The following is a 15881-nucleotide window of genomic DNA, read 5'->3' on the forward strand; positions in this document are numbered from 1 at the left end:
CCCCTAACAAGCCCAGGTTAATCATCAACACATCTATTGTTCTTTTTACGGAAAGGCGAAATCGTAATGGCGTTCGACCTTTGCGTCTCTTTGATTCTGATATCGATGTGACTTTACAGGCAAAGTACGTTGGAGTTATTCTTGATTCCAAGCTTTCCTGGACACCTCACATTGTGTTCAGAATCAAGAAAGTTTGTATGGCCTTCGGGCAATGCCGGCGAACCTTTGGTACAACTTGGGGTCTAAAACCCAAGTAGATCAAATGGATTTACACAACTGTGGTTCGGCCAATATTGGCCTATGGATGTCTTGTGTGGTGGCAAAAGGACGAAATGAGAATGGTCCAATCAAAGTTAGGCCATCTCCAAACGATGTACCTAATGGCGATGTCTGGATCGTTCTCTTCAACTCCCACGGCAATGCTCGAAGCTCTCTTTGACGTTGCTTCACTACACATTCATCTCAAACAAGAAGCACTTTCTTGCACTTACCGTCTACGAGTACCCGGTCTACTAGAGGAAACTCCTGTGAACCGCACATCAACACACACCTCGTTGTTTCCACTTTTGGTGAATTGGGACAAAATCGTCCTTGCTCCAAGTGATCTTACAATTGCTTGTAATTTCCCATGTAGGACATTTTCCACGAAATTTTCTTCCCGGGAAGAGTGGACATCTGGATATCTGGAAAGAAGTATTTCAGACGGCACCGTATGTTACACTGATGGCTCCCTTCTCGAAGGTCGATCAGCTGCTGGTGTATATTCTCGTGAGCTAAGGCTGTATAAGTCTTACTCACTTGGTAGACACTGTCTTCTTCCATAATAAGACAGCATGTGTGAAAACCACATGTCCTCAATCACTAGTTAATATTCCGTAAAAAAATGTGCATTATGCATTAGCAATATTGTTTAACTTTTTTTTAAGTGCGCATAATAAGGCCCTAGGTGCGCAAAGTATGGTACGTTTACGGTAGCACGAAACGGTGTAGCAACGCTGTAAAACCGAAAACATCAGTGTCCTCAGTGGATAACTGACACTGAGGAAGATTACAATCTTTCGAGGGATAAGCATTAGAGGGCGGAATTAAAAGGTGCAAAACTGATAGCATTCATTAGAATAGAAAAAAAATCATTGTCGAAATGGCAGTGTACACTGTGCAGTGGCAGCTTTTTATTTGTTTCACACTCATTCTAAACACGAGGAAGAGTCAACATGTTTACTAGTATGGGACACGCTTGTATGGAAAAAATAAATCCTCGCTCCAGTCGACTTTTTAGATCCCATTTAGGTCCCATATGAACTGTACAAAATTTCAGCGCAATCGGCTATAATTTACCGCAAGCGGTTCAAAGTTTGCATATGATTTACTATGGGAAAAGTTGAAATTTCAAACGAAAAATTCCAGAGGTCGCCCTTTGTCTCCTTAATTCAAATCGAACCCGCTTCTTATTAAAAATAGGGAATGAAACTTTTTTTTCGAAGAACGCAAAACGATTGGATGCTTGTGAAAAAAGTTATTAATTTATTACCGATTACACTCAAATTAATTGACTGATAAAATCCATGTGCAAAAACCACATAGATTGCTGGCGGAGTCAGTTTATGTGCGAGTAATAGAAATTATTAATAACACTTTTAACATACATTATGAATAGAATACATCCAAAGTGTAGCAGCATAAAAAGTAATATCTTAGCACAGACGCAATTTCAAAACAAACTTGAACGTAAAAAACAAAATGGTGTGCGCAGAAGATGAGCATTTTCAGTAGAAAATTTGTTGAATTAGGCGGAGAGTTAATGGAAATTGCAAAGTAAGTAAATCTCGTTTCATTATAAGCTACCGAACTAACTCTCACGCAGTTGATTTCTTTTGCAGAGTTAGTTTGGCAGAGATAGCATCGGTTATTTATGGCGAGCGGCGATCGCGTTGATCATTTGTAGGCATCCGGATCCAGCATGCAATTTCAACCGAGACGAGTTGTGTGACCGGATAGACCGGATATCAGCCCCGCAACAGCAGAAAAGGAACCGAACGGATCTACGGTGCCAGCTCTACCGGATGATATAACCGCTTCTCATCAACAACTCAACAACAACAGCAGCAGCGGGGGGTTCATTCTGGATCATCGTCACCACAAGTCAGCTGTGGGAAGCATCGAGCGGGCCGAGCAATGAACACAAAATCAGCCACACAAGTTTCCGGTGCTGCAGCAGCAGTCTTGCGATGTAAACACTGTATATTGTAGGATAATAAATTCCTCAGTAATTTCTATTTTGAAACCAATCCCGTCTGTAATTAATTTCATTATTTCTTTTGATTTCAACCACGAGAAATACCCTTAGCAAAACGTTTGGAAATTAGCAGATTGGTTATTGCAAAGCAAAAGCGCTGCACATAGAATCTATCATGACCGAATCGACAAAGTTTCGATAGCGGCGCACATATTTTTCAAGTGTTAAAGCTACTGGTCACAATCCAAGTGCAGAACTTTTAAATTCAATGTGCTATTTTTTCTGGATGTAGTGATCCAACGAACGGCTTTTGTTTTGCTTTATTAGCAGCACTGCTGCTGCCGTTGTTGCATGGGGTGGCGGGAGGCATCACCACCATCACCACCCCCAGAAACAGCAGCAGCCATGGCAGCAGCTACAGTGCTCCTAATAAAACAAACCAGAAAGCCGTTCGTAATTGATTGTAATTATTTTATTTATTCATAACGATAACCTATTGAATCACTAATCGGTAATAAATTTATAACTTTTTCCACAAGCATCCAATTGTTTTGCGGTTTTCGAAGGAAAGATTCATAAATGATGTTTCTACTAGAAGCGTTGATTGATATGAATTAAGGAAACAAGGGGCGACCTTCGAGATTTTATATCTGGAAGTGTAAGTTTTCCCATAGTAAATCCTATGAAAACTTTGAACCGCTTGCACTAAATTATAGTTTCACCGATTGCGCTGAAATTTAGCACAGTTTCTATGGGACCTAAATGGAATAAAAAAAAAGTCGACTGGAGCGAGAATTTGATGTTTGTCCCATACTAATGTTTACGTGTGACGCCGATCAAGACATCCGTGATTAAAACCCTCCACGCGTTTCCAATCACGTGGCGCTTGATGCGTAGTAATAAAACACTTGCTACATTACAAAGTGATTAGTTCTTTGACTGTTCAGTTCTCTAGCACTAAATAATCTAGTCAACCGAAACCCAAATTTTTGAAAAAAATCTTCACTTTGAATTTGGAAAACAATTTTTGCTAAGTCTTCTCCGCTAATTAATAGCAATTAGAATCCGCGTCATATCAATATCATATGCATCTATCGTAATGCAAAATGCATGATTGACACTGAACGCAAGTATGTGGTGCACCAACATCGTTATAAAATTGCATCCCTTCTGCTTTGATGAACCGATTGTATTCACTTGATGGCATGTAAGCATAGCAGACTTCGTCCTATCACTGCTGGTTTATGTGTCAAGGCTGCGAATTTTTTATCAGCACTGTGCAATTTACATCGATTTTTCGCACCAAATCGCGGGTACTCACGATACAACAAATACTCACACTCGACTGCGATTTCGTCGCCTTTGATATCTACCCGTGTGGAATGGGTTCACGTTTCGCCTGGGTATATGGGGAATATCCACCAACTTGTACCGATTGTGGGCAGCACTGGAATGTCTGCGATTGGCCGTCCCAGCCACTAGCCCAAACAGAGCTGCCGCCTCTGCAATCAACTGGGGAGGATGCGGGTCCGGACAGTTGAACACATCCTCGGCAAAATCAATGAAATCGAACTCGGACGTCTCGAAGCCAGAGTCCACATTGAACCCTTCAGTAGACTTGCCCAACCGAGGAACAGCAGGTTTCGCCCGCTGGCGCCCTCCACCCGCGGTGGTAGGACTCTTCTGTGGGAACAGGGAACATCTACTGGACACACTCGATCTGTACTGCATTTAACTAGATAAAAACGTTGGAAAAAAACACACAAGCACTCCCGTCTGCTGCAACTACGCGTTTATGTAGGATCGATAGAAAACGAAATTATGCGTGCGAAAAAATACGTCCTTGGTGTCGGATGTTTGTTTATTGCCATCTCAAAACATCCAAAGGATGCAAAGGATAAACAAAAATCATGCTGCTTGCATCTGTAAGGATAACAAGCATGTTCTATCATTATGTATATATGCGACAAGTAGAAATCAATGCAACATAGATGCTACAAGTTAGAGTTCTGCACCAATAGAAAGCATAGTTAGACAATCTTATCTATTCATCACTAAACTTGAGAATTGACGCTAACTTGTAAGGACTGTTCAATTTATAAAACGGACAACTTTACAAGGCTATAAAAAATAGACGCGTAGCTCAAATTTAACCACCCTTGCTTCGTTGTTCAGTACATCATCTCTCAGTATGGTACCCATTTTTGAATCGAATAAAAATAGTTTTATTTTATAGAAAATCGGCCGGGTGTTAAACGAAGTCAATTTTTCGATTGCTGAAAATTGAAAATATATATAAAATTACTGTTCACATATAGTATATCGTTTTTGATATCAGAAAAGTATGTGCCATGCTGCAGCAGCATGAGTAATAAACATTCTGGCAAAATTTAAACTTAATTGGAAGATTACCCAAGTAACCACAAGCATTATAACATTGCACGAATTAGACTGAATATCAACCTTTGCAATGCGAAATGCAGTAATTTCACACTTGTCATGCAATAATCCTTTAGATTTGCATTATCAATGTGATGATGCACTGCATTTTTCTTTACATTCGGGTTTATTAAAAGGTGATATAAGATAATTCAATAATTCAACACTGAAAAAACTGAATAAATGCAATGTACAAACTAGCAAAGTTTGCTCTAACAATACAATCATAAAAGCTTGACTCTATTGGTAAACAAATGAAATCAAGAAGATTGAACAACTTTACGGTCAACTCTAGCGGTCTTCAACATTTCTGTTTCGACTCCCGACCAACTGATTCCCCGTTTGAGCCACCGATCGACGATAGCAAAACCTATTTAGAGATGTAGGCTGCTATCACATGCCAATAACGATGGAAATCACAATTCAGTAACAAATTTTGAAAACGACGTATAATCAATGCTACACCATTGATTATACGTCGTTTTCAAAATTTGTTACTGAATTAGCATATGAGCAGTATGCGAAGGGTGTTTTAATCGAGGTTTTAATTTTCTTATGTTGATTAAGTATCTTCTAAATGCATTATGTATTTATCAGTAATTTATCGGAAAGTGATAGTTTACAGTAAACTACAGTAAATACAGTATTCTATTACATATGACATAGTCGTTTTGCCCTCTACTGCAATGATTGAGACAGAAGAACAGTTTCCTTTTAGTTAATGAAATATCTGTTGTTATCACTGCAGCAGAAACGGTCCAAGGTGCCAGCGCGTATGAAACTTATCTAGCGGTCTTCAACACTTCTGGTTCGACTCCCGACCCGGCGACAAAAAAAACAATGGGTAAAACATTCATGTGTGGGGGCATCAGCACCCTCGATAACGAAACGGTGCTAAAAATAGATTTTTGATTTGGTTTTCCGTGTTGCACGTATCAAGCATGTGAAATGCAAATGTACAGCACATGCATTTATATTACTTTAGCAATGGCTGTCAGCGTGCTGCAATATGTGGCACTATACGGCTACTATACGGCTTCGTGGTTACTTGGGTAGTTGTTGAGATATTAAAGTCTCAAGTGAGTTTCGATTTCTTGAATAAAATTCAATTATTAAGCAAAAAAGTTATGAAAATATAAAATAAACATTTTTTTATGCATCCAGTCGAAAGTAGTAATAATGTTGTTTTAAATGCAGAAAACTGCTTCTTAAAAGCATTGCTGGTTTGGTTACTGTGCGCCATTACAGGCACAGTAATCAAAACAGTTTCGTTCTTTGAAGGTTATTCCAAAAGACAATACATCCTTTTGCAAATTTTGCATAACAATGAAGTTGGAAATAAAAAACTTTACATCCGATTATTATTTAATGAGGTGTACAATAACATAGGACCAGCTTTGTTGAAAATAAATAATCCTAAGATTCGCAAGGGTTGAAAATCTTCATCAAAGGAGCAAAAAGTATGCAATTTTTTACTATGACCATATTTAAAGATTAAATTTTTGATGAAGAATGCAATTAAAAATAAATTGTTCTTCTGTATCATCAAGAAGGCAGTATTCTACTACCATGGACAAATTTTTAGCCGAATCCGTTTAGCTATTGCAGCACAGGACTTAAATAAATATTTTTTTAATAATTTCTATGAAAACAAGGCAACTTACAATATCAAGCTGCAGCCTGCTTGGTGCATTATTACTAACCAACTATTGAGCTTTACCTTTAGTAGAATAGTATTAGATTCCGATACATTAAGAACTTCATGAAAATGTGCATGTTAAGTATGTGAAGAGTTATGTCGAATTTCAAGAAATGGGTTTTTATTGATGTTTTACGAAAACTGCTTCAGTAATACAGTAAAGAACATTTTGCGTAATTTTATATTTTTCCTACATTTGAGAATAACTATAGAAAGTAATGCAAAAAACCGATAATGATTTTATTGAAAAATAAAAAAGATATCGCACAAGCAAGTTTATTTATTTATTTATTTATTATTAATACATCAACAGACTTATTGTCCTAATGATGGTTAGTACTTAAAAATAACAACAAAGCTCGGTCAAGTAACAGTAAAAAATAATACATACAACAGAACAAAACAACTACAATACAATTCATTATACTATTCTGGAGGTGAGTTCTTCAATAAAATTACGGCGGATGGTTTGCCTGGGAAGATGGAAGTCAAAACCTGACGCTACTCTGTTAAAACAACGTTGCAGGCCGATCATTGCACTGTTTTGTCCAAAAAGAGTTCGTCGGAGCGGCAATCGTAACATGGCATTAGCCCGTAGTCTTCTGCTGCGAGCACTAATGTCGATCAGTGCAAGAATAGCAGGACAATCTATTCTTCCTTGCAGCAAATCCGCGATTATCATCGCTCTATTAACATCTCTGCGTGTTTGTAGCGTTTCGAGGTGTATCAATCGACATCTACTAAGATAGCTCGGCAATCGGTGAGGGTCACGCCAGGGAAGCCTGCGAAGTGCAAAACGGATGAAGCGACGCTGAACCGATTCAATCCTTTCTATGCCGTTCTGATAGTATGGGAGCCAGACAGCGGAACAATATTCTAGAGTCGAACGAACAAGCGAGCAATAGAGTGACTTAAGGCAGTAGACGTCGGTAAAGTCCTTGGCAATACGGAAGATGAATCCTAGAGTCCTAGAAGCCTTCGCAATAACATACGACAAATGGTGTTTGAAAGTCAGCTGAACGTCCAGAATTACACCTAAGTCTTTCACATGATCAGCTCGTTGAAGTTCTGTTCCGTGTAACTGATAGTTAAACAGGATTGGCTGTTTTCTCCGAGAGAACGAAATAACGGTGCATTTTTCGGGGTTAACTACCATACGATTCAAACTGCACCAGTTTGCGAAGGCATTCAAATCAGCTTGAAGCATCGTAGCATCACATATAGAACGGATGCGCAGGAACATTTTCAAATCGTCTGCGAAGCTTAATCGTGGGCCTTTGATAACGTAGTTGACATCGTTGAAATACAGCAGGAAAATTAGGGGACCCAGATGACTCCCTTGAGGTATTCCAGAAGTAGCCTTGAAAGTTTCCGAGAAATGCCCATCAACTCCAACCGTCAGAAAGCGTTCTGTGAGGTAGGAGTAGAGCCAGCGTAGTGTCTGGCCGCCGATCCCAAGTCTCTCAAGTTTAGCGATCGTCACAGCATGATTAATCTTGTCAAATGCAGCGCTCAAATCCGTGTAGACCACATCAGTTTGGGCTTGTTCAGCCATGCTGTCCGTAATGTGAGATGTAAGGTTCAAGAGATTGGTGGTAGTGGATCTACCCGAGATGTAACCATGTTGATTTTCACTGATGTACGGCTTGCAATGAGACATCAGTGGTTCCATAACAATAAGCTCGAATAGTTTCGAGATGGCACAGAGAGATGATATTCCTCGGTAATTACTGACATCCTTTCGATCGCCTTTTTTGTGAACGGGAAACACGATAGCTTTCTTCCAGACTGACGGAAAAATTCCGCTAGTTAGGGACAAAGAAAACACCAACCGGATAGGGTCGACTAATTCGTCAATATGCGTTTTTAGGAAAGATGATGGAATACCGTCGGGCCCGGGATTGATCGATGATTTCAATTGCCTGGCTGCTCTCACAATCGTTGTATCATCAACACCAATCGTGGTTAGTACATCACCGTTCAGTGGAACATTACTAGCGGCAAGCATTATATGCTCTTCGGATAGAACCTCCTCACTGAACACGCTAGCAAATTTACTGGCGAAAAGACGACACACATCGTTCCTATCAGAGGCCACTCGACCTTCAAGCGTCATTGTGGAAGGCAACCCAGACTCCTTTCGTTGTTGATTCACATATCGCCAGAACACTTTGGGTTTCGACTTCAGTTTTCGTTGGATGTGTAGCTGATATCTTCTGAAACAGCGCCTGCTAGTGTTCTTATATTCGTTGTTCACCCTCAAGTAATGGTCACGTAGAAGGAGCGTTCGGCGTTTGGAATACAGTCTAAGGGCTGCACGTTTTGTAGTCTTCATTCTGCGGAGCTCTTGAGTTTGCCAAGGTGGGCCACAGGAGGAATGGTTGTCCGTTTTATAAATTGAACAGTCCTTATAATATTAAAATAAGCATACCCAGGTAACCAATAAGCAGTTTGTGGTACCGAGAAACCCGCGCTGCGAAGACTGGCAATGCTCTGAACCGCACCATTCAAACGCCTGAGAGAGACTGAATCGATTCAGCCCGAAGCATGCTATTCTCAATTTAGTTGAAAATCGGACTTTTCGACTAGCGAAGTTGGGTTTTTCTCCAAATCCGTGTGTCGGACCTAACTTTGGAAGTGGTGCGCTGTATAGTAACCCAAAGTAGCCAGAACGAATACATATAAATACATCCTCTTTTTTCTGGAGAAAGTCAAATAATATTTATTAAATGAATTAATAAGTCTTAGAATTTACGGTTATCAGAGAGCTTATACTTATCTTGAAGGAGTGAATATTTTCGGAGGTTCCAAAACCCGCGTCGATCTGCGTACATCCGGTCCAGGTAGAATTGATGAAACTTTCTTCGAATCATCATTTTTATCCATGATTTATTTTACTCGACTTCCTGAAAGATGCAAACTAAACGACTCCAGAAAGCCAACGTTCTTTCCAATCAAACTTTACCTGCATTTGATGTTTTACTTGACTCAGGGTGATCTTCTAAAAAGTCCAGCTTACCTCCTCCGTCTTCTGTAGCCGGGCCGGGATCAGTTTAAAGTGCGAGATATTTCGATCAAACGTTTTTTCCAGAAACATCTGATCGAACTGTCACATTAGGACCTCACTTATCAATCACTGTAAATTTCTCTTTTTAAGAAATTCGTGGAAAGCTTGTTTGCTGAAAGGAGGTTCCTTATTAACACGGTTTCACCAACGACTATTTCACTGGTCCTCGCTCTACGTTTGGCATCTTCCCGATCTTTTCCGAGCGTCTTGCGCTCTAAGTCCCTGTCTCTAAAGTCAGTGCTAGGTGGTATCGTTCCAGGTCGTCAACGAGTGGCAGCTTAGTCCGAACTTTCCGGTTCTGCAATAGTTCGTTCGGTGATACTCCTGGAACCGAGTGTGGAGTATAATTGTAGAGTTGCAGATATTGATGAAGTTCTGCTTTCCAATCATCATACAACGCGTGAGAAATTCTCATTCGTTTTAACAATCTATTTTGCCGCTCTACTTCACCGTTGGCTTGTGGCCAGTACGGTGAAGTATGATTCAAATGGACTTCATTATTATTGCAGAATTCTTCAAACTCGGTCGAAGCAAACTGTTTTGCATTATCTAATGTAATCGTCCTCGGAGGTCCCCAGGTTCGGAAAATTCGGTTGAGCCGTTTGATGGTTTCAAAGGCAGTGAGTGATCTTGGTCATAATTTCCAATTCCATGAAGCGGCTATAATAATCTATTACCACCAGCACGTATTCGCCGGTTGGCATGGGACCCAAGAAGTCGATTGCAATATCCACCCAAGGTTTATCCGGCAATGGGCGACGCGACATTGGTTCTGGAGGGTCGGGAATTTGAACAAGCCTGCAACCCTCGCAATTCTCACAAACTTTAACGGCATCCTAATCAATACCAGGCCACCAGCAACGATCACGTAACCTTCGTTTCATCATGGATTGACCAGGGTGGTCCTCGTGAGCCAACTGACACATTCTTTGCTGTAAAGACTTTGGAATGACTAGCTTCGTTCCTCGCATAATCAGATTGTTCACATACGAATGCTCGAGGCGAAATGCAGAGTAATGTTTTAAAGTAGGGAATCGCGCCACTTGGGCGGTGGCTTCTATTTTCGTCTGTTTTCCACTATAACTCAGTCAAATTTGAACCAATTGACACAATTTTTGGAATGCAGTGAGATAGGTATAGTATCTACCCGTGTACAACATGTCAAGTCAATTGGTTCAAAATTGACTGAGTTATAGTGGAAAACAGACGAATATAGAAGCCACCGCCCAAGTGGCGCGATACCCTATCATCATTCCAGGAATCACTTAGAATACAATCTTTGAGTTTCTGCATTTCGAGATCTTGGCAAGTTTCGAACACAACTTCTGCAATGTCTAATGCCGCGCATTCCTGAACCAATCGAATCACACATTCTGTGTTTGCGTCAAATATTTCGTTGTCATCACTTTCACTAAGTGATGCAATTGCTTGAAGCGTAATACGTCGTATGAATACCTCTGATTCATCAACCCATTGGCGATCGTCAACATGGGAACTCAAACGCGAAAGAACGTAGGCAATATTCGTTGACCCTTTTCTGTATACAATCTATAATTATTTCAAATTTTATTTGAAACACCTAAAGCGGATTCCTATTCTAAGACATGTATCTTGAACTTGAAAGCTTGTACGCGTAGTATCCAGCGCTCGATCGTGGCTGTTGGTCGCGATGTTGGTGAGAAGAGTGTCTCCACCAGAGGGCGATGGTCCGTTTCCAGTTCAAATGTTATGCCCATCAGATATGTTCTGAATCTCTCTATTGCCTAAACTATCCCCAAAGCTTCTTTTTCAATGATGGTATATTTCTTCTCTGTCTCAGATAAGCTCTTGGAGACGTAGCATATCACACGTGGTTGGTTTCCTTTGAACTGGATCAGCACTGCTCCTAACCCAACGCCAGAAGCGTCGGTGACAACAATTGTTCGATCGTTAGGATCGAAATAAGGATAATAAATAATAAATAATCAAAGGATTTTTGATGTTCAGGTTTCCAATCGAAGTATGAATTTGGAAACGTACATCACCAAACCCAAAAAGCTTCGCGATTCTTCTTTTGTTTCTGGGGCTCTGAATTGAAGTATCGATTTCACTTTTTCGTCGGCAGGAGCGATGCCTTCAGCAGACAATTTGTGACCGAGAAACACCGTTTCTTGCTGCCTAATGCTTGAAAATTCTTTAAAACATAGGTACTTTTCGAACGTTGAAAAAAGTTATGAAGGGCTGACACTTTTAAGATCTTTATCAAGAAAAATGTAATTCTTTCACATCTAGGGTGACGAAGGGTATTATCGGCAGGTTTGTTCACTTCGTCATGGGGTTTTTTTTGTGGGTCGAATTGCCTGAAATTTGGGCATATAACTCAGCTTGGTTGGGAAGGATTTGAGGCCAACTCTGAGACCCACAGGTTTAAAAAAACCCATGAAGAAGAGAACAAAACTGCCGAGAATACGTAAGTTCCCCTATGTCATTAAACTTTATTTTTAATATCCAAAGATTTTCTACTTCTGTTCTTAAGATATCTATAATAAGATATATTAGAGCCCATTTAGATTAAATGAAGAACACATTTAGTATTTTTTGTGCGGTATTGTAAATTTGACTCATTTTCCTCTATATAGGTGAAAATGTCAAATCATCATAACTTTTTCCAACGTTTAAGAAGTACCAATGTTTTGAGTAATTTTCAAGCATTAATATATTGTTTGTATATTGTTGATAATTGCTCAAAATGCCATTCAATTTGGTTCACTGGTCTCCGAGATATGACAGCTCAAAAATTAGTTGTCTAAAAAATAATGCTTTACGAGAACGGTTCTAGCTTCGCGAAAGATTAACCAATCGAGCTCAAATTTGTACCAATGATGCACATATAATAGGTTGACAAACAGTCAAGATTTGAGAATTTTTTATGCAATCTATGAAAAGTTAGAGCATGTTGAACTTTTTTGTGAGAGAAAAAAAGTTACCTATCCCAAACATTTTGGCCATCCCCTGTAAATTAAGTTTGGGCTTCAATGAGGAAATTTAGTTTGCTAGAACAGGTCATGCTCCGGGACATTTGAGGTGGACTAGGAGGGTTTCCAGAAAGTTCCCAGAAAACTAAAAAAGGGGTTCCAAGAGGCTTCAGGGGCGTCTTAAGGGGTTGTTTCAGGGGATTTGAGGAGCCTTTTAAGGGCGTTCTGTCAAGATTTTTTTTTGACGTTTTAATAGGATTACGGGGAATTCAGGGTTTCAGCAAATATACTATATTAACAATATAGGTCACTCTTACGATTTTTTGGCGACACCTTTTTAGTGAATGTGGCGCCACCAAGCGTCAGAAGAGGTACTACTACACACTAAATGCATGCGCTATCCGAATGACGTTTATTCTGTCGAACTGTCATTGCATGATGGGGATGCCCATTTCTTCTGAAATAATCGATTAACATTAATCGATTTTTTTTTTCAACTATACTCAAATTAGAACAAATTTAATTCTCTCTTCTTAAACAATTTTTGGCGTATATTATCGTTGCAGCACCAAATCTAAGTCGCGACTCGCGACATGCGAAATAACTTTAAACTGATAAACGTACATAACAGACTAAAACACAGAAGACCCTAAACGAGCTTTCCGTTAGCGAATTATGAACGGTATTTGCTTCGGAAATTACACAAGAATTTTCTTGTGGGATCCCTTTAAGAATTGTACCCTGGGAATGTTTTTCTCCAAGATTCCTACAGAAGCTCTTGGGGGATTCCTCCTAGAAATAATTCAGGAATGATTTTAGGAACTCCTTTCGGGATTGCTTAGGGAGAGCGTTCCAGCGTTCCTCCTCCATCCTCCAACATTTTTTTTATCAAATTTCTGCAGCAGTTTTGAAAAAAAATCCTCCAGATATTCGTTTTGTTTTTTTTTTTTTTCCAAAAGTTCCTTCTGGGATTACATATCTCCATGAATAAAACGCAATCAGTGAAGTACTAGATTTGTAGTAATAAGCTGAATTGTTGTATAATGAGAAATTAAATTCTCCGTTACTGCAATAAAATGGTAACTGCAATAATGGTAATAAAAATCAAGGGTTTTATGACTGCTACACACTTAGAAAAAATCATGTAAATTTCCATCACTCTGGATGCACATATTCAAGCAACTCATATGACGTAAATTTTAACGCCCAAGTGACGTAATTTTCGGTCACATTTAACTGAATATTTAGTCATATGAAACGTAATGATGCACGATTCACAAATTGTTTACGTCACATTGAACTCAATTTTACAAGAATGACGTATTATTAAGTCAGAAGACCTATAAACTTACGTCATTAAATTGTTTACGTTCCGTGCAATAAATTTACGTCACGAGTAATTTTGATTTTTTCGAAGTGTGTAGACTGATTTGATGTTGTTTGAGCAAAACTTTGGGTAACTGTGTTGTTGTATTCTCATTTATTGCAACTTCTACAACATAGTTCCCCAAAGTTTTTCTGATGCAGCATCACCGTTTCAATGCAGTAACGGAGAGTTTAGCATCTCACCATACAAAAAACCAACTCATTACTACAAATCTATTATTCACTTATTCCTTCTGGGAATCCCTGAAAAAGTACTTCTGAAGACATTCCAAATTTATAGAAATCTCGGAAGGGATCACAAAAATAATTCTTGAAGGATTTCTGATACTTCGAAGAGAACACTTCTGAAGGAATCCTGGAAAGATCCCTCGAAAAATATTAATTAAATTGTTCATATAAAATCGCGTTGGAGATTTACAGAGTCACTTCATCCCAGAAGACCTTGTGGAAATCCTCAAAGGACGGAGTGAATTCCAGAAGGAACTTTTGGAGGAATACTGGTATAAATCTCGGTTGAAATTCCCAGAAGGAGGAATTTTTGAAGGAACTCTTGGATAAATCACTGAAACAACTTTGGAGGAATTCAAGAAGGAACTCCGGGAGGTATTCGTAAAAAAACTACTGAGGGAATCGTTGAAGGAGCTTCTGCAGGAATCAAAGAAAGACTCAAAGAAACTCCTATAAGGAAATCCTATAAGGAACTTCTTAACGAATCCAAGAAGAGAATTCTTGAGGATTCCTAGAATTAATTCTTGAAGGAACGTCAGAAGAAATTGCTGGAGTAATTTCAGTAGGAACTCCTGGGGGTCCCTCGAAGAACCTCTGGAGAAATTTAAAAAAAAAAACTTTAAATCAATCTCTGAAGGCACTCTTGGATGAATTTCAAAAAGAACTCCTGAATGAATCTCTGAAAAAAAAAACTCTAGGAGGAAACCAAGGGGAATGACATATCCTTTTTCTAATTGGAAAATCTGCATTTATCCGTTCCTAACCGTCGCTAACCGCTGCTAACTGAGCCGCAGGCGCAAGGAAACCGATTAGTCCGGAATAAAACTATCAGTATTCGAATAAACTCACAGTTCACTTCGGAAGAACAACGAAATTAATCGAAATTAAATATTTTCATTCTCAGGTCCAGTCCCGGAGCTTATTTTTTGTAAGCACGGAATGGATGCAATGTCTTGCACTCTGCCACAAGAAATTTGACGTGCACTTCTCGCGCTTAGTATCATACGGGCGTATCTACAATGATCGATTTCTTTTCATCGACCTTCTCTTTGGTTAATAAATTGACCAGCAAATCATTTTCGGCTGTTTTTGTTGTTTTAGATGCTAGTTCTAGTAGTCCTTTACTGGAACACGCCCAGAGATCATCCGAATATTAGTCGTATTTCCCGGAATAATCCGAAGGGAAAATCGATGAAGAGAAATCGATCATTGTAGATACACTTGTATGATACTAAACGCGAGACTTGGTTGGTGATCTTCCGGATTTTTTGTAAGCTATCCAATCCGATTTATGTATGTCAGCGTGGACATTAAGAAAGATGACATTAAAAACCATTGTCAAAGGAAAATAGCAACCACCAGGGCAAAATAGAGGTTAATTTTGTTGGAGTAAAGTAGTAACAGCCCCCTTGTACTAGAATTATAATAACGATGAATGATGATGACTGATGAGATCTGTCTGAATGTGTATGTGTACGAGTATCGACGAAGCATATTGCTGAATAGTTGTGTTGATTGTTTTGTTTTTATCATTAGTCCGTACTATCCCGTTGGCAAATAAACAAATGTAAAAACGCACTCTGAGAGGTAATCAATTTCTTCTTGGTTACGCGAATCCCGGGACGGTAGTGATGTGATAGATCGGTTGGAGCTCGTTAGATGGGCTGTCTCGATGGTTGAATGTTCACTGGTTGGGCAAAACCCAACTTAAAAGCACTGTCAATGTCAAAGTAGATGTCAAAACGAGTTTGACGTCTGACCACTATTTATATTCGTAGATGTCATCTAATGAAATATTATTTTGTTTGTGTACCTATATTGTAAATCGATTATTTATTAATCGATTATTTGGGAACAAAAAACTTCGACACC

General features: G+C 39.2%; 2 protein-coding genes and 1 long non-coding RNA gene across 3 annotated transcripts in view; 2 read left to right on the forward strand and 1 right to left on the reverse strand.

Annotated features, from left to right (window-relative positions):
• The window catches only part of LOC109423859 (uncharacterized), a 47383-nt gene extending 43235 nt beyond the window's left edge, over positions 1–4148 (reverse strand). Inside the window, exon 1 of the mRNA XM_029879442.2 lies at positions 3576–4148. Coding sequence (XP_029735302.2) covers positions 3576–3967 — 392 coding nt within the window. The 5' untranslated portion in view covers positions 3968–4148. The remainder of the gene's footprint in view (positions 1–3575) is intronic.
• The window catches only part of LOC134288187 (uncharacterized), a 504266-nt gene that overhangs the window by 32329 nt on the left and 456056 nt on the right, over positions 1–15881 (forward strand). The window lies entirely within an intron of this gene.
• Positions 1542–2288, forward strand: LOC109398741 (uncharacterized). The gene is made up of 2 exons (XR_002127406.3): positions 1542–1815; positions 1881–2288. It is a non-coding gene; the product is annotated as an uncharacterized LOC109398741 (long non-coding RNA).

The sequence above is a fragment of the Aedes albopictus genome, chromosome 2 (genome assembly GCF_035046485.1).
Source record: "Aedes albopictus strain Foshan chromosome 2, AalbF5, whole genome shotgun sequence".
Lineage (NCBI taxonomy): Eukaryota > Metazoa > Arthropoda > Insecta > Diptera > Culicidae > Aedes > Aedes albopictus.